Here is a 27710-nt window from a genome sequence, read left to right on the forward strand (position 1 = left end):
AGATCTTGATTCAGAGTGATGTGGATGAAAGTGTGGATATGGTCATTGAGTTCCTTGGAAATGAGCTGACTTAGACATTGAGAAAACTAATGGCCACCACTCCCTTAGAAAAGCCAGGCCCATTTCCAAGAGCAGGAGGAGACTTGGTTTTAGGAACTATTGAGAAGGGGGAAAAATCAGGAGCAATCTCCAGCCCCCAATATCCCCCTGCCCTGTTAAAATTGGCACTTAGTTGATTGTGCCTGTTCTGGCCTCATGAGCTTCTTGCTTCCTTAAAATTTATTACCTCCGAGAGAAATGCAAAGTGCTTATTATTGACCTCCCTTCCTAGGGAGCCTCCCTATCTCAATCTCTACCCCTGCCACTTGTTTTTCACCATCTCTACTCCTGCTTTGTTCTCCCAGGCTCTTCAGAATTTTAAAGGGGGGAGATGACAGCTAAAATCAAAGTTTGAACGATGCATATGGTGAAAATATCATAAAAATATGCCAAATGAATCAGAAATGGAATTTTCATCCCTTCGAAGGAGAAAAAGCAGTTTTTGTTCTTTTTAGATATACAAGACAGTAGAATGTACTTTGTCATAATCATACATACATGGAGTATAACTTCCTATTCTTGTGGCTGTACATGATGTGGAGTTATACTGACCATATATTCATATATGAACATAGGAAAGTTATGTCTAATTCACTCCACTGTCTTCTATTCCCATACCACTTCCCTTTCCTTCATTCCCCTTTGTCTAATCCAGTGTAATTCTTTTCTTCCCTCCCTCCATGCTTATTCTGTGTTAGCATCCACATATCAGAGAGAACATTTGGCCTTTGGTTCTTTGGGATTGGCTTATTTCACTTAACATGAGAGTCTCTAGTTACATCCATTTACCAGCAAATACCATAGCTTCATTCTGAGAGAAGGCATTTAAAAAATGTTCTTAGAGTGTTTACAGGACACACTTAGCCACACACACCTTTGCTAACCTTCCTTCCTGCCCTTCTATCCATTATTTTCACACACATCACCATTTTGGGGTGGGGGGCAGGAAGACATCCCTAAACAAACTATCCATTCTGATGGCCCATAATAGAAAGCAATGAGGAATATTAGATGTTGATACAATGGTAAGTGTCTGATATAGTGTCACAGATATCTATCCAGGTTGCTCCGTGGTTCCCTGCTATGCTGAAGCCATTCTCAGCTGCCATCAGCTTGGTGAGCAAAATGGAAACCTACCCAGTCTGTTGCTGCTGCCTGAGTTTTCAGATCAGCTGGGAGAATGGGGAGGGGATTTCACCAAATGAGACCATTCATTCCAACCTGCTTTTCCTTCTTTGGCAACCAGCTTTGCCACTCTGCTTGGTAGCTCAGAGGAGAGAGCAGGGTAGGGTACAGGGACAATAAGAACCACCAAGGCTCCTGCCACCTTCAGAGAAGTCCAAAACCAAAGCCAGATTTTCTGACTTTGCCCCTGCTGAGCTTCCTTTTCTGTATTACCACAACAATTGAGACTTGTTCTCCACTAGGGACAAAGCATCTAGTACAGACCCCTTTACATTAGAAAGATCTAGGTTTCCTAACAATTTCCATCACACCAGAAAACATTCCAAAACCTGCAGAATAGAAGAATATGTCTGTGTGTTTATACACTAAAAGAATCTAGAATGATTTTGCTCACAGAAATAGTTTTTCCCAATTTCTAAAACAAAATGATGCTTCATACCAGGAGGGCTGTTAATTGTTACTGTTGTTGTTTTAATGTCAGGCACCTGTGGAAAGACCATTAGGAGCCTGCATTCTTGGTGCAGTTCTGTTACCATATGGCCTTGTGCAAATCATTGAACACATCTAGAGCTCCAGTTTCCCATCTTTATAAATGAGGGGTTGGCATCTTTGGTTCTTGTCCTGCTCTGTTTGACTGCGTCTGCTTTCTACCAGTCACCAAAATCTACCCAGAAAGACTGTTAAAACAATGGCAGTTTGGGCTGGGGAGTGGAAAAAATGGGGATTGATCACAGGAGCAATGGAATCCAGAGCAAGTCACTGAATTCTTTACCTTTAAGTATAATATTAGCCATGGACTTTAAGGGGGGCCTCTGTCCCCTACTCTGTGAAATGGGAATCATAGAACCTTCATAGAATAGTACAAAGGTTCCATGAAATGATAAAGTCCCTGGCCAGGGGGCCAGGAGCAGGGTCCAAGTTCAAATGAGGAAAAGTCTGGAGCTCTCCAAGGTTATTTATTCTTTCATTCATTTTTAACTTCTCCTGTCTTCTTAGTGGGTGAAATATAAACAAAGATGAGGCTGCTAGAGATCAGTCTTTGGGCATTGTACATTTTTGAAACTGAAAAGAAACCTGCCCATAAATGAGGAGACTATGACCTCTCTGTCAGGGCCAGTATCCCCAGTCTCTGCTATCTGTTGACTAGGGTATCATTTATTGTAATGACTTGGAGGTACTAACTCTCAAAGTTAGGGCTGCAATACTAGACATTTCCTTAGATGCAGTTTATAATTTACTTGTTTATCTTTGGGTCATCTGCTAACATGTTCTACACCATGCACTTCCTCCAGAATATAAGCACAGAATCATGTCACAGCTCTGCTACTATTTTAAGAAAATTCCTTTAGGAATATAACAGAGTCATTGGTTTCCACTGATGGAAGGGACCTCGGAAATTTTGGAGTTCTGCACTTTTTTCAAACTGTAGGGCATGACTCATTAGTGGACTGTGAAATCCATTCAGCAGGTCAAGATCAACATTTAAAAAAAAACAATGAAATAGAATAGAGTAGAACAGAAAATATTCCAGTGCATTGTATTTTTTTTTTTGTAAAGCTATTGTCTATTGTTTCTTGTGTGTGTGTGTGTGTGTGTGTACGTACTTGGTTGTGATGGAAAAATCCATTTCTTACTCTGGATAGCAGTCAACACACTGCAAAAGCCACTATTTAGGAAGCCCCTCTCATATTTTTATGAGGAGACCCACGTCCAAAGATTTGACCCAAAATCACATAGCTGAGTTTTGTCAGAGGCAGAAATCAAAGCCCTGGTCTTCTGACCCTGGGTCCCAGGGCTGGCTTCTGTGCCCTAAATGTCTCTCAGTCATTATTTGCTGCCTATCACTTTTAACAGGTTGTCCTTTGACAAAAAACAAAAAAAAAAAAAAAAAACAAAAAACAAAAAACAACTTCATCCAGACTCTATGAAACCAGCCATTTTATTTCAGGATTCCAGAAGCTCTTCAGTCCAGGGAGCAAATCTTGGGATGAACCAGCCACAGAAACCAAAGTTTTCCCTGTGTTCTCTTACAGAGCCTGGGTGCCTCAAAGGCCACTCCTGCCAAGAGCTGCTCTGAGGGTACTATATCTGTATTTACTAGAAACAAGTATAGCTACATTGAGGCAAACAGTATACATGTTATCATGGGAAGATGATACCAATGAAAAGCCTTTGTTACAGTAATGGGAAAATATACACTTTTTTTTTTCTTTCCAGTTAAAGACACAAACCTGGGTAACATGTAGCTGCTCCATATATGAAATATATGAATTCCTTTCCTTTCCTATAAGCTGTCTCTCTGCATTCTGAGCTTTCCAGAACAAACAACCCAGAAGAGGATTGGCCCAGGGAAGAAGAAGGGTGTAATTTGATTTCTTTGGTTCCCTTGTATATCTGGAATGCTCCTAACACTTGCCATCTACTATCCTCCAAGACTATCTTCCAACAGAACCTTCCCATCTCCACCCCACCTCCAAGCTTCCCTCTGAGTTGCTGTGATACTGTTTTCCACCTTTTCTATGCACTCCTGGCAGACTTCCTTAGATGGTTATGTACACATATCTTAGCTCTGTAACCACGTCCACACACCCCTGTCAAGAGAAGTCACATCTTATATTTCTTTACAACCCTGGCAATGCCAGGCACTGTCCCATGTAAATGCTTAAAAGAATTGTGTTTGATTGCTTGTGTTGCTTGTTAATGATTCCCTGTAGAGTTTGGCAGGGAGATGAAATTGGCACGAATAGCTCAAGTGAGGTTTTGTACCACTATGGGTTTTAAGGGTTTTATTTATCTACAGAATAACAATAGATGAAATTTAGATCTGATATAAAGGAGGAATTCTCAACCACAGGAGTCTAGAGAGGGGATAGACTATTATCAAAAGAGGTTAGGGTGAAGGCCAGTGCTCTCTCTGATATGCGGATGCTGACTCACAATAGGTGGGGGTTGGGAGGGAGTGGAGGATCACCAGATTGGATAGGGGAGAATGAAGGGAAGGGAGGGTGGATGGGAATAGGAAAAACAATAGAATGAATGGCACATAACTCTCCTATGTTCACATGAATACATGACCAGTATTAGTAACTCCATAGCATGCACAACCACAAGAATGGGAAGTTATACTCCATGTATGTATGATATGTCAGAATACATTCTACTATCATGCATAACTAAAAAGAACAAATAAAATTTTTTAAACTCTTTTTTTTTTAGGGAGAAGGGGTGGAGAGGGGAGCCTGGCAGCAGACAGAAGAAAGCAAAAACAGAAGGACTGGGAAAGCAAGTGAGGAGGGCACAGTCTTGCATGGAGAGTACACATTATATGACCTAAAGATGTTTTAGAAGACCCTCTAAGATATAGACAGCACTGACTTAGGGAAGTACTAACTTCATTTGTTTGTTTAGCACAGGGAATTGAACCCAAGGGCTCTTAATCACTGAGCCACATCCCGAGGACTCCCCACATTTTGTTTTGAGACAGGGTCTCACTAAGTTGCTTAGGGCCTCACTAAGTTGCTGAGGCTGTCCTTGAACTTGCAATCCTCTTACCTCAGCCTCCTGAGTCACTGGGACTGCAAGCATGTGCCACCTTGCCTGGCTTTAACTTGATTTTTAAGCAAGAAAACTTATTAGATGAAGTTGACATGTCTAGCAGCCCAAGAAATCTGGACATTCATTTATGTTCACACGCTTGGATTGAGCAGCTACTTTTTTGAAGCTTTGGTCTAGGAATCAAGGGACACATAGATATCCAAGGCAGAGTCCCTGTCATTAAGTGCTTATGGACTAGGATTTATTCATTCACTCATTCTTTTGTTCTTTTTCCTTTCTTTCAAACATTTATTATATCCAGTGTATATTAAGTAAAAAGGGCTACAAAGATTAAAATTCTCTATTACACACACACACACAGAAACACACAGTCACTTAATAAAATATAATTTTTGAAGACTTCTTCTCCTATTCCAATAAAACAGTAGAATTCTGTGGAAAGTTAATAAAAAGAACTAAAATAGGAGAAAAAAAACATTGATAATCCTGTCACCTAATACCACTATCAGCTCACCAGCATGACTCCAAGAAGTTAGTTTTCTTGTGCATTTTTATATAGTTAACATATAACATATATGCCACCTTAAATACTTTTTAAAAGTAAAATAATTTCCCTTATGAATAAAACTGTTCATCTAATTCCTCAGAAACAATATTTATTAACAGATGCATAATATTTTACCACACAGCTATATTATAGTTTAGTCATTTTCCTAACATTGGGACATTAGTTCCAATTTATAAACCAGACTGCAATGAATATCTCTTTTCAAAAATTTTTACCGGGCTGGGGATGTGGCTCAAGCGGTAGCGCGCTCGCCTGGCATGCGTGCGGCCCGGGTTCGATCCTCAGCACCACATACCAACAAAGATGTTGTGTCCGCCGAAAACTAAAAAATAAATAATAAAAATTCTCTCTCTCTCTCTCTCTCTCTCTCTCCTCTCTCACTCTCTCTTTAAAAAAAAAAAAAAACTTAAAAAAAAAAATTTTTACCTAGTTCATAGTTTCCACTGACTGAATGTTCCATGAAGTGAACTGGAAATTTTTGCTATCCTTAGCATGAAGAGGGCTCTCCTTTCCCTGCCAATTTGCAATAGAGGCTATCAGGGCAATATATATATATATATATATATATATATATATATATATACACACACATACATACACACACACACACACACCAAGTTATATATATCCTTTTAAAAACACCCAACACTAAGGTGACAATTGATAGGCAAATAGATAGCAATTATATAGTCTAAGCTATCATATCCACAGATCATACATAATAGGTAAAGGATTCATATTTGTTTTTGTCAAAATGTACCATTCCTGGCTCAACAGTGCTACTGGAAATATTTGTTCTGAACAAGGAACCATCATTATATGAGAGGCTATCTGGATGGAAACCATGTTGTCAGGAAACTTAGAAGGCTATCCTCAAAGACAGACCTAAACATTAACATAATAGTTGAAAGCATTGCTTCTCAAACTCCAACATGCCTAAGAATCGCCTAGAGATCTTGGTTTAAAAAAAAAATATTTTAACCCAGCATCAGAGATTCTGATGCATTAGATCTGGGATGGAGTCCAAGAATTTGCATTTCTAACGAGGCCCCAGGGGATGCTGATGTCAGTTGGTGGACCACCGAGACTAAGGCAACAAGGTAGGTATTACATTGAACCATATTAAATTGGTGATATTTGACTATTGTGGCCTACAAAAGTTCTCTCAATAGTTCCATCCAAGGGCTGGGGATGTGGCTCAAGCAGTAGCGTGCTCACCTGGCTAGCGTGGGGCACTGGGTTTGATCCTCAGCACCACATAAAAATAAAATAAAGATGTTGTGTGCACCGAAAAATAAAAAATTCTCTCTCTCTCTCTCTCTCTCTCTCTCTCTCTCTCTCTCTCTCTCTCTCCCTCTCTCTCTCTCTCTCAAAAAAAAAATAGTTCCATCCAATAGTTAGATAAACCCAAAGGTTACCTTTAGCAGAGGTTACCTTTAGATGGAGGTTGTTAAAACCAGCAACTGGGACTGAGAATAATCAACCTACCAACAAGTCATAAACTCTTTGTTCCAACTTTCCAGGATTCCATGCCTGAGCTTCAATCTCAGTAGGAGACATGGAGGCTTGGCCCAGTCCATGCTTCATGAGCCCACATTCCCTGAAGAGACACTGGCAGTACTACCAGTTTGCAAATAAGTTAGAGCACAGAAAAGATAATACTGATCAGAAATAAGGAATTTGATCTTTCAGGAGACTCAAATTGACAGTGAAGAAAGACTTTCAAGATTCCAAGAACACTTTAAAAATAAAACCCCTTTGAGAATGTCATAAATCTGTTTCTATTGTTTGCAAAGAAATATATGAAATCGATTGCAGGGAAGACCATGAGAGTCAGCCTTTGGCACTCCTGACCCCTTGAAAGCAGGCTCTTCTTGAGGGAATACAGAAAGGAAAGAAGTCACCATACCCACAAAAATTAGTATATTTTAAAGTCCCTTCATTCCTGCTCAAACTAAGATGTAATGTTATAACGTGACTTACGACATTCCAGAGAAGAAAATGGAGCTGGCACGGGAGAGGCAGGTCAGAATAAGCCTGGGAAGATTCCCCTTTCTATTTAGGAAACAGTGCATGCAACCATTGGATACACAAGGAAGAAGGGTCCTATTTCCCAATATGGTGCATGAAGCCTCTTTGGTCCTTAAGGACAGATGCACTTGGCTTGGTTCGACTGTGAAGCATTAAGGTAATTAGCAAGTGACAACCAAGTATATATGCTAATAAATCTCCCTGGTAGAGGTTAGTCTCTTAAAATTTACTTACAGATCATCATCAATGATGGAAGAATTTTTAATACTTTTAATAGGTCCCATATACCCCCTCCACTACACTTACGTAGAACTATTACTTGCTAATTAGTATCTTCATAGGTAGAAAATAAGTAATGTCCTTTGTTGGGCCAACAAAGAAGCTATAATACATGAGCCTGCAAGCCGAAAGGCATTCTTCTCCAAGGGCCTTTCCACCCCCAAAGCCTAAATATTTGTAATGAGTTCTTTGCTCACCATAAAGACATGGCTAGATGAGTGGCGATTATTTAATCCAGGACATATTCAATCTGGTGTCAGAAAAGATGGATTCCCCTGTGACTCAATTAGCCTGGGTCTAGCTGAGTTTGCAGAGATACCGAGGGAGGTGTCCCAGATTCCTCTTGCACAATTGCTGCCCTAGTCTTGGAATCAGCCCTTTCTTCAAGAAGCCCTGGCTGCTCTTAAATGCAGCAGCCTTTAGATACCACACTCTGCATACCAGGGGATTCATTGTTGCTAGGTTGTCATTGATTCTAGGTTTCTTCAGTAGACACAACTAGAAAGCAGGTAATCTTCAGAAGGTGAAAAAAAAATCATGGTTTAAACTGCTACTTCCAATTTAAGTCTAAGATTACAGGTTTTAATTTAACTTCCTTGATTTCATAATTGATCTCTTTGTTTCTTATGCTGAAAAATCTTGAATCCTAATGACAGTGACATGATTACTTATTTGAATAGTTGCAAAATGACTGCAATAAGACAAATGAATTCAGTGTTAGATTTTTTTCCCTTTGTCTTTAGGGCATCTTCTACTCAAAAAATGTACAATAAAGGGTCTTTTGTTTGAAAGTCTCATGAAATGATTGAAGGTGCTGAATGTGATAATGCTAAGGTCTCATATATTCCTTTGGGTACATAAAATGAGAAAACTGTGAGACACTCCCAGCCGCCATTCAGGTGGTTCTAGTTCATGAATAACTAAAATCCATTGAAAGTTCCTGCATTTTTAATTTACAATTCGTCAGAGGAAAAATCTACAAGCCTTCTTGCCCTTCACACTCATCTGCCCCACGTGCCGTCATATCTAGACAACTAAGAGCTCCTCCCCCTTCCTTCCCTGTCTCCATCTCTGGTGAACTCTGCCACTGGCCCTCAGAGGAGATGGGCTGGCTCTGTTGAGTAACAGCACAGAGAAGCCCACGCAGTGATGAGGACAGCCTTTGATCTACAGAAAACTTGAAAACTCAAGCCTGGAGGTCTTGGCATTTATCCCAGAGATCAAACACTTATGTTGGCACCTGCAGGGAAAAGGGAAATGAGCTAGCCTTTTTTGAATCCAGAGCCTATGATGAAAACTCCACGAGCAATGGCAGAATCTGCCAAAGGCCATGGGCCCATCTGAAGCTGTGAGGAGCCTCCATGAGGATTTCTTTACCAAGGATTGGTGAGTGGACCACACACAGGGATCAGACAACTTCACCCACGAGTGACTGTGAATGAGCCTAAATACCAAGAAACTAGGTTGAATCATATGAAACTGACATTTTTTACAGGTAAAAAATAATTGGTTATCAGCAATTTATTATGGTTGAACTTTATAGCTTTTAAGTAAGCAAATGAGGATCCAAAAAATTCAATACTCTTTCAACACAGATAAATAGTACCCTACTTCTCTTCCCAAGTTGAAGGCATTTCTGTTGCATTTCTCTTCTCAGGTTGATTTACTAAGGAGGAAGGCCAAGTTGGGGAGAGAAGAGTTAAGGCAAGCAACTGATTCTAGAGGGTCATGTTAGAGAACAAAGGTCTTGGGTCCCAGTGTTGGCTAGCAAGGTACAGAGGCTCACCAGCAGAGTTCGACCCCAGTCCTTCTGTCTTAGTCAGTTTTGCATTGCTATGACCAAAATTCCTGACAAGAACAACTTAGAAGAAGAAAAGTTTATCCTGGATCACAGTTTCAGAGGTGTAGTCCATAGTCAACTGAGTTCATTGCTTTGGGCCAAGGTGAGGCAGAATATTATGGGGGAAAGGTACAGCAGAGGAATGCTGCTCAACTCATGGTACCCAGAAAGCAAAGAGAGAAAGAGGGAGGGGTCCACAAAGAAGATGAACCCTTCCAGAGCATGTCCCCAGTGACCCACCTCCTCCAGCCTTGCCCCTCTGCCTACAGTTTACCTTGCAGTCCATTCAAAATAGGATGACTGATTGGATTATAGCTGTCACAGTTCAATCATTTTACCAAACATTCCTGCATTAGCATGGGAGCTTTGGGGGAACAATTCATTTCCAAACTATAACACCTTCCAGGTGTCCTAGAAGCCCTATCTAAATGCACTTGGGTCTAGGAAAGAAAATGTGTCATCTATTATTATATTCCAAGGACTGTACAGAAATACTTTCAGGAGAAAGGGACACCATCAGTGCCTTCAAGGAGCTTATAACCTGGTAGCTAGATGAGACAAATCAGATGATTATACAAGATAGGATGAAGTGTGCACCTTTAGGGAAGCACTGAGTTCCATCCTGGTTTAAGAGAAATGCTCCCTGGTTCTGGAAGAGGTAATACAGAATTTGGGGAACATTGGTGGACAGATAGAATTGACAGGGAGGAGACAAATGCTGGGAGATATCAGGACATGCTAAAGCATATGGTTGAATGATATGAAATTTCCCTTCTGAAGTTAAAAAATATTTGAATATTGGCAATTTCCCATGATCCAACCTAATATGAAGGTCACAGTCTCCCAGTGAGGGTCCAAAGAGTAAGTTCATTGTGGCTGGACCAGGAGTTGTGTGAAATAGAGGAGTAGATTAGGGAGTTACCTAAGAGGAAGACAAACACCACTTAAGGATGTGGATGAACCACATACTGGGTTAGAATCCCAATAGAAGTCATCTTATTTGGTTCCCATAATATAACCTGAATGAATATTTTATTATCTCCAATTTCCTGAACAGGTACTGAGAAATTCAGAAGCTTGCTCCAAAGACCCAAAGATTATAAATGCTAGAACCAGGACTTGAAGTAAGTATATGTGGTTCCAAAGTCCAAGATCTTTCTACTAACACACCTACTGGCCCATGAAGGCGCCAATATTTGTATGGGGAAACTGTGTTAATCCCAGAAAGGAAGACTGGAGTCATTCAATGGAGGGACTTTGTGGCCAGGCTCAAGCCTAACCTGCTACATGAAGAGGAATGCCCCACCCAAAGTGGAGCTTCAGACAAGCTATTTGAGGCCAGAAATGGGCTTTCTTGTGCACCATTTGCATTCTGCCATTGAGCAATGGTCTAGAGCACTGGCCTATGTGTTATACATGTGCAAACATGTGAGTCAAATGGATGTGACTTGATGCCATAAATGGTTCACTCTATACATCTTTGTGGCCTTCCTCAGGGGATCCTCCTTTTACTCTACATCTTTTCTTTTCCTAATCTCCAGTCAACTCAGATGGCAACAGTGCAATCAGAAGTTTGCCCCCCTTTAGGCCAATGCTTTGAGAAGCTTACCTGCTCATTAAAGCGGACTTCTGCTTTCACAGCTCTATCGTTTCAATGGATGCTGTTCTGTCCCTTTAAGTCATTTATACTTGTCATCTTTTAATTTGCTTAGAGATATGTTTTCTAGATTGTAACCCCATCACAACCACTCCCCAAATTATGGTCATTTCCGAACTGGGGGAGCCTGGGTTACCATGGCAGCACCCCTCAAACCCTGCTGTAGTTGTTTCTTTCCCTGTCATACCACATGCTTTTCTGAGACAAGGAGTATCTCTTTCCTATCTCAGCACTAAGCACAGCATCAGGCACATAGTAGGTGCTCAACAAATATTTGCTGAATGAATGAATAAGGTTATTTAATGTTGGTAAGCACAAATATATGCTATAAAAATAATCTGCCAAAGTTTTCGTTCTTCAGAAAACACCCTTAAAACCACCCCCTCAATATACAGTTGGCATTAACAAAGGCTTTTCCTGGAAAACCAGATGCACAGAAGTCAGGCTGAATTTCTGGTTGCTTCAGGGCATCCACAGAAATGAGGGCTGTGCAGGAGGGTGCACTAAATAGGGTTCTGTTTTTCTGCTGCAGCTCTGCTAAGTGCTGTCTTGCCCCTCCTTTGTTTTTTTCTTCCCAAACTCTACCTCTAAATTATCTCTAGGACTCTACAGGCAAAGGAACTCTTTAACGTAACACATACTTCCCAAATCAGCCCTTTAGATTAGCCAGTGCTGCAAGTACCCAGTGAGCCAAAATACTGAGCTCAGAAATGCCTGGGGACTTGGGGGTGCCTGCAGCCTGGCCCAGGCTGAGATGCCTGCCCAGGTCCTCAGAGCAAGTCACCCAACCCACCCTAGCTCTTGCCTTCACAGGGGCCTCTAGCTTTGGGCATTGACTTTCCTTGCAGATCTTCACTGGCTCCCAGACATTAAAGCCAGACCCACTTGGCCAAGGAGCAAGATCAGAAAAGAGCAAGAAATTATTTTTGTCAGTGTTTTTCTTTTATAGCCTTAGACCCACGCAGTAATGGGAAGAGAGGTTAAAACGCAGATGCCACCAACCTGCAAACCCAGTGGAATGAATCAACAACATTAACCCAGAGGTCTGTTTTGAGCCCAATCAGTGTTCCAAGTCACCCACCTGTAGGGTCACACCATTTGTTTTAACAACAGATCAACCCCAGCAATAGGTATGTTTGCTAGAATTTCACATTGCAAAAACAGCTGGCTAATCTGGTCATTCCAGTAACAAACGAGAACCATTAATTATTTCATTACACTCACAACCCATAAACCAGCCCTCTAAATGGCTGTTTCCCAAAGTTGCCAGTGAATTAAATTAAAGGTGTCAATTTAGTCCTGGGTAGACATAGACAAACTCCTTTCAGTGAGCTGTCACGGGGCCTCTTCCATCAGTTCTGCAGGGAACTAAATATCAAGACAAGGATGTTTACATGAAGAGGCAAAAGTCCTGGAGAGACGGAACTGCCACCTAAACGTGGCTTGGGAATCTCATTTTATTTAAGAATAACGGTAGGCCAAAGTTCTGACTTTTTCTTAAACTTTCTTTTAAAAGCTGTCTAACCACTGGATTTGATGAATACAATGTTCACTTGCCTCTTATCCACGCAGGGAAAAAGGTCTGTTCTTTTCAGAACAAAACCTAGCTGCAATGAGTGGCCTACAGAGGTGCCCAGATTCCTACCCCTCTCACCATCAGCTTACCATTGTGCCCTCCTTGCTCTTTATGACATCATGGCTACGGGCTGAAGTCCATTCCAGAAATGCCAGTGTCCATTGTGGTAAGGTTTTCTGCAAACCCACAGAGGACAAAATCTACTGGGGTGGTCCAAATAAGCTACCTTTTTGGGGACAATGAACTTCAGATATTTCTTCTGAAGTTCACTGGAGGGAATTCAAGCCAACAGCCTGGTATAGACAGCTGAGCTGCTGAGGCTCAGTGGTAGCACACTTGCCTGGCATGTGTGAGGCACTGGGTTCAATTCTCAGCACCACATATAAATAAATAAAAGGTCTATCAACAACTAAAAAAATTAAAATTAAAATTAAAAAAAAAGAATGAAATCCTTCACCTCGGGCTCCAAAGAATGGAATCTGCCATCTATGGACTGAGACCTCTGAAACCACAGCCCCAAATAAAATTTTCTGCCTTTTTTTTTTCTTAAAGAATGAAATCCATGAGTGCTCAGAAAATCAGACCAAGATAATGTAATGATTTATTGTCTCGTCCTCACTGTTCAGTGACTCATGTTGGAACACCAGCCCTGAACCCCATTGTGTGATGTTTATCTCTGTCCTGCAACTTATTTTTAAAGAAATTTTAATAGTTATAGATGAACAGCATGCCTTTATTTTATTTTATGCAGTGCTGAGGATCGAACCCAGTACCTCACACATGCCAGGCAAGCGCTCTGCCACTGAGCTACAGCCCCAGCCCCTGAAACTTATTTTTGTCCTCTTCTTCCACACTTTTACATGTGAAGGATAATAGATAATATTGATGTTAATGACAAGTCCCCATCTTTCTCTGAATATTCATTCGTTCAACAAATAATTACTGAGCATCCACTATCCTGCTCTGAGGCACTGGAGGACATATGAGGTCTCTGTCCTCTTGGGGCTTCCTGTCTAACAAGAGAAGTCTATGGCTGAAGTTCTGTGTGGAATTAAGAAAGTGAAGTAAGGAGATCAAGAATGATATGGTTGCGGGCTGGGGATGTGGCTCAAGCAGTAGCGCGCTCACCTGGCATGCGTGCGGCCCGGGTTCGATCCTCAGCACCACATACCAACAAAGATGTTGTGTCCGCCGAGAACTAAAAAATAAATATTAAAAATTCTCTCTCTCTCTCTCTCTCTCTCTCTCTCTCTCTCTCTCTCTCTTTCAAAAAAAAAAAAAAAAGAATGATATGGTTGCTATTTTGGAGACAGTGGTGCAGCAGATTCTTAGCCTTGCCAACATCCCCATAGCATTCACTTCAACACTCCCAAAGCTGCTTCCTGTGACTTTTGGAGACCCGCTGCCTAGAGTGACTTTTTTCTCCAGCAACAGGAGAATGCTTGACCCACAAGCAGGGCAAGCAGAGAGTGTTAGGTATCTGTTTCCCCTGGGAGCAGCCCTTGAGTAGATGCTGAGGCTCTCCTCTGAGGTTAAGATAACTCTGAAGGATGCTCTATCCCATCCTTCAGAGTTTCCCAGCAGCCTGAGCTCCAGCTGAACACATAGTGACTGTAGCATAGTGTACCTCTGTCAGATCCTTTCTCCCTCCATCTTACTTCCCCACTCCCTTCCTTGGACTCCTTGCATTCATTGCTCAAAGAAACTACTTGTACTCAAATCCTTGCCTCATCATCTACTTCTGGGGGAGACCCAACCTAAGAGAGAGAGTGGGAAGGCTTTTCTGCAAAGGTGACATTTAAACAGACACCTGATCCGGTGAAGGGATGAGGTGTGTGAAAATGTGGGATATAAGAATTCTAAGATGAGAGAATCACAAATGCAGAGAGCCTCTGGGTAGGATTGTACTTGAGTGTTTGAGAAGCAGCAAAGCGAGGCTGCAAGAACAGAGTGAGAGAGGGAAGCAGCATTAGAGAAAGTCTTACTTTCCTCATTTCATGGCCATAATATCCCCTTTAATCTTTTTTTCCCCCACTACTTCCTCCAGTCGGTTCACCTCTCATTTCTCACATGGCTCAATTTTCTGAGAATGCTGACATTTGATTTATAGTCTTGATTTCACTCTAACTGTACCTTGAAAAAGAAAAGAAGAAGGTAGGAAATCCTAAAAGAAACACTGATTGGTGCAGGGGAGCTGGGAGACTGTCCATGGCCCCACTCAGGGAGGCAGCGTCCAGAAGAGCAGCAAGCTGTTTGCACTGCCACCCCCAAAAATTGAAAAAAAAAAAGATGGGAGACTTATCTCCTGCCCCTTGACTATCTTCATCTCTTTAACACCTTCTGAGAACCCACTATGTTCCCAGCTTCATCCCATTTCCTTGGCCTTCATCATCTCTGATCCTTCCACCACTCTGAAAACCAAACTCTAACTACAGCCCAGCTGAGATGCTTCCCTTCACACCTTTGCCTACACATAAGACACCCCAGCCACATTTTCTGAGCCCTTGCTGCACATTCAGGGCCCTGCCGAGGCAGCTACTTTGATCCTGAACAGGAGATTCCAGATCACAAAGGATGTGGAGTTCTCTTTAGGCAGCTGGCGTGAGCTTAGCACAGTTGCCTCCCGGAGCCAGACTGCTTTGCTGACTCCTGGGAGGTTCATCATCAAAACTCCCTGCCCTGACCCACATTGTGCCTCGCTCCACTTGTGCTTCTGGCTGGAGCTACTGGGTAACCAATGGTAGAGTCTATTAGGGCTTCATTTTGCTCACAGCTACTTTTGGAGGAATTGGCTTCTAAAAATTAACAATGAGTGAGCCCCAGTGTGATAAATATTGAGGCCTGAGAGGCAGGCTGGAGAAACCAAGGAGCTCTATTGGCAGAAGAGGTGTGAAATTTGAGTGGGTAGTCCCCAGTAAGTCCCCTAATGTCTCCAGGACTTAGGTTTTCCCCAGATTCAGAGCAAGAACAAATAATTTTGAGGGTTATCTTTTACTCCTAATTGTCCTCCTTAGTGTTTACCAAACTTTTCAGCTCCTTCTGCAGTTCAGTTGGGCCAAATGACTGTGTGTTGGCTAATGGCGATGTGGGCAAAAGTGATGTGCACCATTTCTAGGCTTGGTCTGTACAAGACCTCCCTAAAACCTTGGTTCTTTTTCCCCCTATGTGTAAGGCCTGCATGTTCTAGGTTTACACAAGGTTTTGTGTAGGAAAGGAATAGGACTTTCATTGTGTTAAAGTATTGAGGTTTCTTTATGTGTTACCATAGCCCATTCTATCCCACCCCATCCTATCCTGTCCTGTCCCATCCCATCCCATCCTATCCTATCTTGTCCTGTCCCATCCCATCCTATCAATCCTGTCCTAACCCATCCTATCCTATCCTAATAGTTTTTGTTATCTGCTTGTTCATTCACTCATTTGCTTCCTCACACTTTCAGATTTCAATCATTTGTTATTAGCTAAGTGTCTAGTATATGCTAGGCCCTGATACTTTAGCATAAATAAACCTTGGACTTGTGCCATGGAGGAACTTGATATCTAGGTGAGGAGATGGATATGGGAGCAGAGAAAATAATAACAAGTTAAGTGTTAAGTGTGTACCAGGTGCATAACACCATGTTGTGTGCAAAGAAATAAATACTTAGAGGTCTTTTCCTTTAGAAAATTTCAAGTTCTATACACTCTGTCCTAGCTCCATTCTTTATCAAATTCCTTTCTTTTCCTTTTAAAATAATATTGTTGTATTTTTCATATGTTTATTTTGTTTATTTTTAGGTGGTGCTGAGGATCGAACCCAGTTCCTCACATGTGCTAGGCAAGCACTCTGCCACTGAGCCACAACCTTAGCCCCTCAAGTTCCTTTCTTTAGGTAGTGATTACCACTGTATACTGTACCAGCTCTAAAAGAATCACATTACCTCTACTCTCCTTTCCATCAGCCCATCATTCCAAATCATTTCATTCAGTCTCATCTGTGCAGGTCATGCTTCTATTTAAAAACCATACAGGGGTTTGTCATTTCCTACATAAGATCTGAACTCCTCAATATGGCATTGATTTGACTCCAGGTCCTCTTTCTATCACCATTTTCCACTTCTTCTTTACCCAGAGCTTCCTCCTCATTAAGACCGACATAATCCCTGTCCATCAGCCCACATCACTGGAGAGCCCACTCCCATGTCTTTTCTCATATTACTGTTCCACCAGGACTCCCCTCTTTGTCTACTCAAGTCTCTTCTCTTCAGAGTCCTACCTCAAGTGATATCTTTGTGTTTTCTGCTTATTGTATACAGTGTATACAAAAACTTTAATGAAATGGAGAAATTCTTCAAATAAACTTAGCAGGGACATAGGGGAAATAGAATATATATTTTATAAACACACACACATTCAACAGAAATTGAATCCTGTTTTTGTTTGGGGGGGGGGTTCCAGGGCTTAAACTTATGGGTATTAAACCACTGAGCCGCATCCCCATCCCTATTTTATATTTTATTTAGAGACAGGGGCTCACTGAAGTTGCTTAGCACCTTGCTGTTGCTGAGGCTAGGTTTGAACTCGCAATCCTCCTGCCTCAGCCTCCTGAGCTGCTGGGATTAGAAATTGAATTCTTAACCAAAACTCTTTCCACAAAGAAAATTCCAGGTCCAGATGGCTTCATCACTGGTGAACCCTATCATGTATTTAAGGAAGAAATCACACAAATTTGTAGGAATTCTTTTAGAAAACAAAGGAGAAAGGAATACTTCTCAATTCATTGTATGAAGCCTGTCAAAACCCGATGAGGGGTATCTCTGAAAAGTCCATGGCTAATACCATACTTAATGGTGAAACACTGAATGCTTTCTGCTGAGATTGGGAAGGATTCAAAACATCTACTCTCACTAGTGTGAAAAGGCATGAAGATAGGAAAGAAAGAAAACTGTCATTATTTAGAAAACATGATTGTGGAAGTTAAAAACCCTACAGAATCTACAAAATACTGCTAGAACTAAAAGTGAATTTAGAGGATATAAGGTCAATATAAAAATATGTAATGAAAAATTAGAGAATGAGATGAAAAGGAATACAATTTATAATAGCATCGAAATATTAAAGACATAGGGACAAATCTAATGGAAGATACACTCACGCTGTATATTAAAGCTTCAAAACTTGCTAAAAGAAATTAAAGAAGACCTATATGATTGAAAACTATAACATATTTAGGGATTAGAAGGCACAGCATTTTAAAAGATGTCCATTTCCCCCATATCATCTATAAATTCAAACCAGTGCCAATCAAAATCCCAGCAGACTTTTTTTGAAGACATTGAGATGCTCATTCCAAAATGTATATGAAAATGCATAGGTTTCTGAATAGAAGAAACAATCTTGAAAGAGAAGAACAAATTTGGAGGATTTATACTATCTGATTTCAAGAGTTACTACAAAGCTACAAAAGTCAAGACAGTATGGTTTTGGCAAGAGTAGACATACAGATTAACAGAGTAGCATGGAGAGTCCAGAAATAGACCTACACATACACAGTTGAATTAAACTTTTGAAATATGCATTAAGTCAATTCAGTGAGGAAGTTATTTGTAACAAATTATTCTGGAACAACTGATGATATGTATGGGGAAAATGAATTTCAACCCTCCTTCATGCCATATACAAGAATTAGAGAAAGACCATAGACCCAAACATAAAAGCTAGTATCATGAAACTTCTAGAAGAAAATGCATGAGACAAATCTCATGAACTTGAAGAAAACAGAATTTTCTGGCAGGGCTCAAAAGAGACTAATCATAAAAGAAAATACTGATCTGTTAGACTTTGTCAAAATTAAATCAAAAGAATATCATTAAAAATATGTCAGGCACAGAATGGGAGTAAATATTTGCAATTCATATATTTAACAAAGAACTTCTATTCTGCATATATAAAGAATTACTATAACCCAACAATATTAAAACAAAGACATAAATAACCCAATTAGAATGAGGAAAGGCTTAATTAGACACTTCACAAGACAAGATATATGAATGCTTAGTAAGCACATGAAAAGGTATTAAAAATATTTATCATCAAAGACACAACAATTAAAACCACAAGGAAATATCATTTCATATCTGCTAGAATGGCTTCTTACATACCAAGTGTTGATAAAGATGCAGAGTAAGTAGAACTCTGATACATTGCTGGTGGGAGTAGAAAGTGGTACAATTATATTTTTAAAATCTCTTCCAGTTTCTTATAAAACTAAACAAACACCTAACCTATGACTAGGCAATTTCATTCCTAGATATTTTTGCAAGAAAAATAAAAATGTAAATCCACAAAAATACTTACATGAGTATCATTCTTAGCAATTTTATTCATAACAGCCCCAAACAAGAAACAGCCCAACTAAATGAATAAAAAACTGCAGTACACTCTTACAATGTATTACTGCTCAGCAATAAAAAGGAATGAACTACCGACACATACGAGATAAATAAATTTCAAAAATGTTACTCTAAATGAAAGAACTTTTAAAAAAATGCCATAGTTATGGTTTGATTCAGATGAAGCTCTTAGACAGGCAAATCTAATCTATGCGATAGAAATCAGAATAATGTCTCCCAAACAGGATGGGAGAATGACTGGAAGGGGTACTGAAGAAATTTCAAGGTAGTGGGAGTGTAGTATATCTTGTTTGGGGAGGTGGTTACATAGATGTCTATGTCCAAGTTTATTGAACTCAACATATGACACTTGATAACATATCTCAACTGTATGTAAGTTATATCTTAATAAAAAACACAGTAACTAACTCCATCCTCCTTGCAAGATGTTATATTGGGTTTTACTCCATTTGCTATATTCATATATGACTATCCATTTAAAACTTTGTTAGGTCCCTCAAACAGAACCTGCACATTACTAAGGACTCCTCATTTGTTTAATGAATGAGTAATAATCAGTCATAATAAAATGGAAAGGAAAAGCGAAGAAAAATCAGTATGTAACACTGAAAATTCCTATGATTTCTATTCTCCTGAGAGTCAAAATCACTGCAGACACAGGTCCCTATTCCTAGTCAAAAACAATAACCCACCATTTAAGACATCTTGCTTTTATTTACAATACAAGAGGAGGCAAGAAATTAAGAGAAAGGTTCTGTCTCCTGGATTTTGAAGTAACACCACATAATTATTACTGTATTTCTTAACTCCAGTGAGATAGACTGAAAAACATCTGACGAATCACCTTTTCATTCATAAAACCCTGCTTATATCTTTCATCATTTTTATCCTCCTAGAATAATAGCAGAGAAACAGTACTTGATGGGCCTGGAAAGGTCTAGATAAGAGTGCTGAACCACCTATTAGTATTCTGCATGCAAACCCTTCTCTATAACCCAGAGTCATCCGTATCCTGGCAACCCTCAAAATTTCATTCTCATTGAATTGCTAGATCTTTATCAAAATATAATTATAGCCTTAATTTGAAAGATAAATTTTGATTGCCAGTGCCATGCCCAAGGGAAGAAATAATCAGGTGGGAGAGCGCTTAGGCACAATTGTTAACCATATAATCAATGTCACGAATCATACATCCCCTAAACACACACACACACACACACACACACACACACACACACACACAACTTTGGGGGAAGTTTTGAGGGGAAGAGTGAGGAGGGGAAAATCCTTGAGGTATCAGACTTAAACTTTGTAATATTATGTTTGCTTATCTTTTCATGCTGTCAATTCAAGTACCTGCCATCTCTTCCTAACTGGAAGAGTTTGGGGAAGCCCCAGGTTATGTGTCCTGTTTCTGTGGATGTCCACAGTGGCTCTACCTGGAGCAGGATGTAGCTCAGTCTATAGGCTGCCTATCACAGGTCAAGTTTCTTGAAAACAGACTTTGAGATGGCCATTAGTGTGTGGCAAGCATATTAGGAAATGCTCTCTGGGTCGGCACCTATGGAGGAAATGAATTAAGCAGGACTAGGCAGAGAAAGAAGTTGGGCTGAGATACAGTCACAGAAAAGGTCTGACTGGTCTCATGAAGAACTTTAATGCTTGAATGATCTGCAGAACTGTCCTGAATTGAGGCAAGGTGGCCAAGCCTTTTATAGTCTTATACTGACCATTCAGTAGGCATGTGCTGCCCTGGGAAGGGTTGTGACTTTCTGGGTGGGGTGACTTTTCTCAGTGAAGAACAATTCCCAAAGAAGGACTTGATTGTGAGCTATCAGCCACCAGCACCCAGCTCTGTTGAGTGAGTGCTTGAGGGAATAAGTGCTTGATTTGTAATGAAGAGGGGGCAGGTGGACAGTGTTTCAAAGTAGCCACTGCAATCCCATGGTCTAGCAAAAAAAATGAACCTGGGAAAAATGATCTAAACTAGACCCCCAGTGAATTGATCCTACTAGCCCATTTCTGCAAAAGGGTGGCTTCTGAGGCAGCCAAAGTCTCCTCCTGTGTATGCCAAGTCCCCTCAGAATGCATGACACTCTGGGAAAGAGTAGATGGAGATTAGAGATAGCTCTGTCTCCTCATTCAATTGGTATGCTCCTGACTTTCTAGAAACTATCCTTAATTTATGTCTGAGGGTGGGTACTATTATTTTTTAAATGGACACTTTTAAGACACTGTAGGGGAGGGTCAAGAGAGCAGAAGCCATACATTTCAATTCCCTTTCTCTTTGGGCAGTCACAGACTAAGTGCTTCTTGGGGCATAACTGGTTCACAATTTGGAGAGGGAGAAATAACCAAGCATATGTAACAGTCTTTCTCCATTGGAGTAAAAGGAATGGATTTTATTTAACCTACATTTTAATATATAGTCAACTTCTCCTGAGACATTTGGGAATCCTCAAATTTGTACACACTGAGGCTTCGGACTGCACCTCTATGGTAGTATGTGTGCCTACCTCCTGCTATGCATCCATCATCTTTGTTAATTTCCTCTCCTGGAATCTGGCTAGGCCTGTGACTTGTCTCATTCTGTTGGTTAAAAAGCCACAGGCTCAGCCTAAGAAGGCCTGGAAGCTTCTGCTTTTGTACTCTTGGGGACCCTGACCTTCCAGGCAAGAAGTTGGAGAAAACACATACAGAGGGAGAATCTGAGCCTATATAGAAAGAGACAGAAGTACAGCTAACCCTCACCCCAGCTAAGCATCACTTCTAGGTGACATCCCATCTGACCAACCACTAGCAAGAGCAGCTAAAAATGTCCAGTTGAGCTCATCCCAGATGGCAAAATTCTAAGCCAATAGATAGGCTGTTGTTTCTTAAGCCAGTAAGATTTGAGGTGGTTTCTCATGCAATTATAGAAGAGTTCCAAATAGAAATTACCTCAAGGTCAAGTGACTATAATCATCATACCCACTCCCACCAAGTCAACCCCCTTTTAATCTTGCACCAAAGAGTCTCTCCTTATCAAATGGTGCTTTTCACAAAGAAACAAACTTTGTGTTAGTTTACAATAGATTCTGCCTACACAAATTATATTGTTATATTGTGCTCAAATATGTAACAACAAATCTCAACATTATGTACAACTATAATGCACCAATAAAAACATGGGAACAGAGTTACTGCCTACATAATGGTGAGTAGATCAAAATCTGAAAAAAAATTAAAAAGCCTTACTAGGCTGTTGGAGCTGCAGGTTGGGGTTTGGGCTTTTTAAGCAAAATAGCTCATTCCCATATATCAATTTCATATGCTTGGGGCTCAAAGTCATGCCTCCACAAATTTACTTCAAATGATTCCCTGACATGGATCTTCAAGGTCACTCACTAAAGAAAAAACTAAGAATGTTTAATTCTGAGTATCAAGGTCTATGTCAACTAGATACCCCAGAGAGGGCCAGATAGGAGTCCACCAGATCAGAGGGGCAACATAATACAATAAGCCAGGACTGGATTCTGAAGCCATTGAACTCAGTATCAAATCCCAGATCTGCCATAAAACCTTGGGGCTTACTCTCTCTGTGCCTCAGTTTCCTCATCTGTAAAACGGGGTAATAGTAGTTCCTACCTCCCAGGGTTATTGTGAGGATTAAATGCACTAATGTATGTATAGGGCATAGATTGATGTCCAGTTATTCTGTGCTTAAGTATAAGTGATTATACAGTAAGAATTGGAAAAAAAATTGCACATGAACTTTAAGTCATACAAATAACTGTTTATAGCAACTACACACCAGGAGAGGATGCCAGTTTCAAAACTATATCATATATATCTTATTATCTGTTTCTATAAGAGGGCAGGTCATCATAACAAGAAGGAGCACTGAGCCAGGAAAAGGGGATCTAAGTTCTTATTCCAGCCCTAATGTGAACTAGCTGTGTGATATAGAGCAAGTTATCTATAGAATAGGAATAATGACAGCAACTTTGCCTAAAGGGACTGGACCAGATGGTCCCTCTTTTATGTTCCTACACTTTTAATATCTCTTTGAGGTGGTAAGGAGGAGGCAGAATTGCCACCATTTTAAAGATGGAGATCTGTACTGTATTTTGGCTAGCTGATTTGTCCAGACCAAACTCAAATCCCAAAGTAGAGATAAAAAGGGGCTTCTCTAGACCAGAGGGTATATTGGCACAAACTACAAACTGTTTCCTGGCCCCCTTGCTGTTAGACATGGTCATGAGATTGAATTTGGGTGCCGGTGAAGAATGTTGCTTTCAGGACAATCTTCCATAATCTCACCCTCCCCTTTTGCTGGCTGGATGCAGAGGACCCCACAGTGACTCCAAGGCCCTAGGGAATGGTATAGCCCAAGAGGGGAAGAGACCAGGCTCCTTATCATTGCAAGCCAAAAAGCTGATTTGACTTTAAGTAAGAAACAAACTGTTACTGTGTTATACCCCTGAGACTTGGGGTTATTTTTGCCTTCCCTGACCAATATGCTCACTATAGGTCTTTAGTTAATTGCCAATTCAAGTTTTTGATCTTCAAGAGAAAGTAGCCCCTTTCTATCTAAAAATAAGAGTACACTGACATCTTATTTGGTATAGGTTGAACCAAATCAATGATGTTTTCATGGAATCAGAATTCTAACTCATATCTCTACATCTACTCTTCTAAGCTGGTCAATGTTGGCTACTTTTGCACTGGGCCATTGGGCTACATTTGATTGACATTTGTCCTACATCTTCCCTGGGTAACACAAACATGGGGGGGGGGATTTTAAAGGTAAAACCAGTTAACTCTTTGCAAGCCTCCACAAGAAGACTGAAGAAATGTTGAATTTCTTGGAGGTGTTCTGTTTCCTGAGCTATTCCTTCCCTAATATCAAGATCTCTATCTTAAAATTTGCCCAGTGACTTTAGTTATGACCTACAGAAAATAAAGGTAACATTTTAAAATCAAAATTCACTTTGAAAAAGAGGGGGAAATCTCCTCACTCCACTGTCCAAGGTTTTCCATCTGCAAAGAATAGTATCTTAAATAGAGAATTTGTGGTGGGCATTCATTTTATTTCTTTCACTGTATAAGAATAATATTTATATTTTTTCAGCAATTACCAATACATTCTTGCAAAAAAAAAAAAAAAAAAGAATCCCACCATTCTACCAAATTCTACCAAATCAGGAACGGGAGGTGAGGGATAGATATTTTTCTTCAACCTGGACTTTGTAATCATTGATACCAAATAAAAAGTGAATGGGGAAGAAATGCAGGATTTTTAAAAATATATTTTTAGTTATAGATGGACACAATACCTTTATTTTATTTATTACTTTTTATGTGGTGCTGAGAATCGAACCCAGTGCCTCACGCATGCTAGGCAAGTGCTCTACCACTGAGCCACAACTCCAGCTCAAAATATAGCCTTTTAAAATAAATAATGGGAAATGTCTAGCCGGGTTGCAGGATCTATGACCCACAGAAGACCTGGGCTTCCTGCCATCTGCAGCAATCACTGAAAAGTTCTCAGTTCCTTCCTGAATCCATTCCATGGGGCACCTGCCTCATTAGCTGAGTGTAGCCCCCTTCAGACAGGCTGAGTGCCTCTGGATTCCCAGGAAGAAGCTCCTCACTCTACTGTCCAAGGGTTTCCATCTGCAAAGAACAGTACACTAGGAAGATGGTATGTTTTGAATACCACCTGGACGCCTTGGTTCCTCTGTATTCTAAGCCCAATTCCTTTGGGGGAGGGGTGGACTGCTAGAAATACACAGGAAAAAGCCCCATATATATTTCTGGGTGCAACCCAGGGGGATGTAGAGCTACAGATGTCCATGATTGGGGGAGGGGAGGAATCCCCATGCAGGCTCCCATCCTCCAATCTTGCAGCCCAGTTGCCTTGGGTCTCACACAGCAATGGATGAGGATCCTTAGGGCTGCTGCCTCCTCACACATCCCAGCACTATAGCATCCCCACCTTGCTGAGACGGGAGGCTGAACTGCTCTGAAGGCTGTGTGGATCTGCTTTCACACTATGTAGGGGTCGGAGTTTGGCTCACCCCCAGACAGCAGAGGAGGGAGACCCCCAGTCTTGGAATTGTGGGGTCAAGCCAAGCTGCATCTCCAGCCGCAGGGCTATTTTTAGATGCTGTTATCTTTGCTTTGCTCACAAGCAGCTGTGAAAAACAAACTGATGACCAAGAGGCACGAAACTGCAAAATAAAAACCTCATAAAACAAGAGCTTCAGAACTCAAGAGCATAGCACACGGTGGCAAAGCACTGTGCACCACCATGGCCCGGCCTGCTCAGCCTCCCCCTCAGGGGGCCCAGGTGAGGCTTTGCTCTTTTGCTGCAAACGCATTCCTGGCCCGGCATGCCCTGAGTAAGTCCAGCCTAGGCCCACTGCCCCAACATGGCCAGTCAGGCAGGCAGCCATACTCATGCCCACAGATGTTGACCCCAGGGCCAGGTGTGCTAAGGGAACAGGGTCGATGGGGTTAACACTGCCACAAACTGAAAAGCTCTAGCTCTCTGGCTTCTCTCTTCCAGTTCATCCTACCATCTCTTTGCCTTACAACATCACAGCTCCATGACAGTGAAACCCTGCACAGGGAAAATGTCACCCAACACCAAGTGGCAGGGCAGGAAAACAGGAGGGGGTGCCAAGCAGATCCCCCCCACACTTCCTCCCATCTCTTACAGCCCCTTCAAAGGCCAAGCCTCAGGGAGTCCTTCCTTCCACTCGAAGCGCCCTCGAGTCCCCATGTCCCCTGCAGGAAGCCCAACGCCAGGCGCTGCAGCCCCTGCAGACCCCTCCACCCAGCTGGTAAAGGCCTGGGTAGCAGCGTGGAAAAGTGCCGCCCCGCCCCAGAACCCGGCATGGGGGGGTGGGGAGGAGGCGGCAAACTTCAAAGCTGCAGCTGCAATATGCTTTTTGAAAAATAAAATAAAATAAAAGGCCCCTAAAAGCCGGCACTGTTCCCCTCGCCCCTCTGAGCTATGCGCGGTCCACCTGGACCTCCAGCTCACCCTAGCTCAGCTCTGCCAAGGGGACCCGGCTCTCAGACCTCAGCCACGGGGATTTCCTGTCAGGCTAGCGCGCCGCTGGGCTGCAGCTCATGCCTCCCCCACCCCCAAGTTCACCCACCACCTAGAGATGCAAGAAATTAGTTTTAAATAATGTCACTTGCCCATACCCCCTTTCCCCAAGCTGGTCCCATCTCTCACACACCCGTGTGGCCTGGGCTGCGAGTCGTGGAGGAACATCCCGGGGGGTTGCGGTGGGGCGCCGCGCCGAGGCTTGCCTCCACGGGCGCCCGCTCAGGCTCGGGCTCAGCCTTGGGCAGCCCGCCCGTGCATCGTTCGCTCGGTGCAGAAATCCTATCGCCCGTGCGCCCTGGGCGCGCCGCCGGGCCCCGCGCCGGCTCCCCGGGAATGCGGCCGTCAGGTGAGGTAGGCATGCGTGCCGGCTCCGCAGCGAAGCAGCAGCTGGCTGGGGCGCTGGGCTTGGGGTCTGCCTCTTCTCCCTCTCCCCGCAAAGGAGAGGCCTCTCAGGAGCTTGCCAGCGCCTTGTTGCGTTAGGTCCGCATTCCTCCTTCTTTTTTTCTTTTATCTTAGTTTCTCCTTCAGCGGCAAAAAGAGAGATCGCAGGAATCCATGCCCAGTTCCAGCCTAACTCAGTCCACAGGCAGAGAGAGAATTATGAATGGATGCTGCCTTCTGATGAGGAAGTCGACTGGGGAGGTCTCTGCGCACGGCGCGCTCCATCAAAGCAGGGGCATTGGCCCCTCCACTGCTTCAATGCTGCAGGCTGAGCCACCTAATTGACCACTGGGAAATCAGGTGCCGGGAGACCTGGGCGGGACGTAGCCCCGGGGCCACGCTGGCATCGAGCGCCTTGCCGGCGTAGACAGCTTCGATTTACAGCCCAGTGAATGGAGAGGACTGCGGCAGCCAAACCTCCCGGGCAGCAGGCACGGTTGCACCAACGCTCCGCATGCAGCCACCAGGCTCCACGAACATCTCCTGGCTCCACCGGGCTAACGGGAACCTAGCTGAAAAGAATCTGTCCCCTGCCGCCAGCCGCAGTGAGCTGCAGGACTCAGCCCCTAGCCCCAAACTCAGCAGCGCGCGGGAGCCGGTCACAAAGCCTGGCCTGTGCGCTTAGACGAGCTGGAGGTTGCGGAGGATCCCGGATCCGGATTTCTTGTACCTGTGCGTTTCCTTCTCCCGTAGCGCGACCGTTGGGGCTGCGCGTAACCCATGCCCAGAGTGGCGGCGGGCTTGGTACATCACCAACAGGCTGGACCGACCGCAGCTGCTCAGCACCGCACCCCCGTGGCTCCCCTCTCACCTCCCTTGTCCCCAGTCTCTGGCTAACAGTAGAGGAATCAGAGATGCCAACCATGCCAGTCCTGCCATCGGGGGAAAGAGGGTGGACAGGGACCGGCGTAGAGCATGTGCCTGCATGTAACAGGAACAGAGCTGCCCGAAAAATGTGACATTGCGTCCCCTCCCCCCATTC

The 27710-nt window shown here is 42.4% G+C and overlaps 1 protein-coding gene across 3 annotated transcripts in view; it reads right to left on the reverse strand.

Annotated features, from left to right (window-relative positions):
* Nhs (NHS actin remodeling regulator) overlaps positions 1-27710 on the reverse strand; it is a 332167-nt gene that overhangs the window by 50542 nt on the left and 253915 nt on the right. Inside the window, exon 1 of one of the 3 annotated variants that reach the window (XM_077793955.1) lies at positions 26418-26646. The exons of the other annotated variants lie outside the window; for them this stretch is intronic. Within the exon in view, the coding sequence (XP_077650081.1) occupies positions 26418-26646 (229 nt within the window). Of the gene's footprint in view, positions 1-26417; positions 26647-27710 lie in introns of those variants that run through there. 3 annotated transcript variants of the gene reach the window in all.

The sequence above is a fragment of the Urocitellus parryii genome, chromosome X (genome assembly GCF_045843805.1).
Source record: "Urocitellus parryii isolate mUroPar1 chromosome X, mUroPar1.hap1, whole genome shotgun sequence".
In the NCBI taxonomy this organism is placed as follows: domain Eukaryota; kingdom Metazoa; phylum Chordata; class Mammalia; order Rodentia; family Sciuridae; genus Urocitellus; species Urocitellus parryii.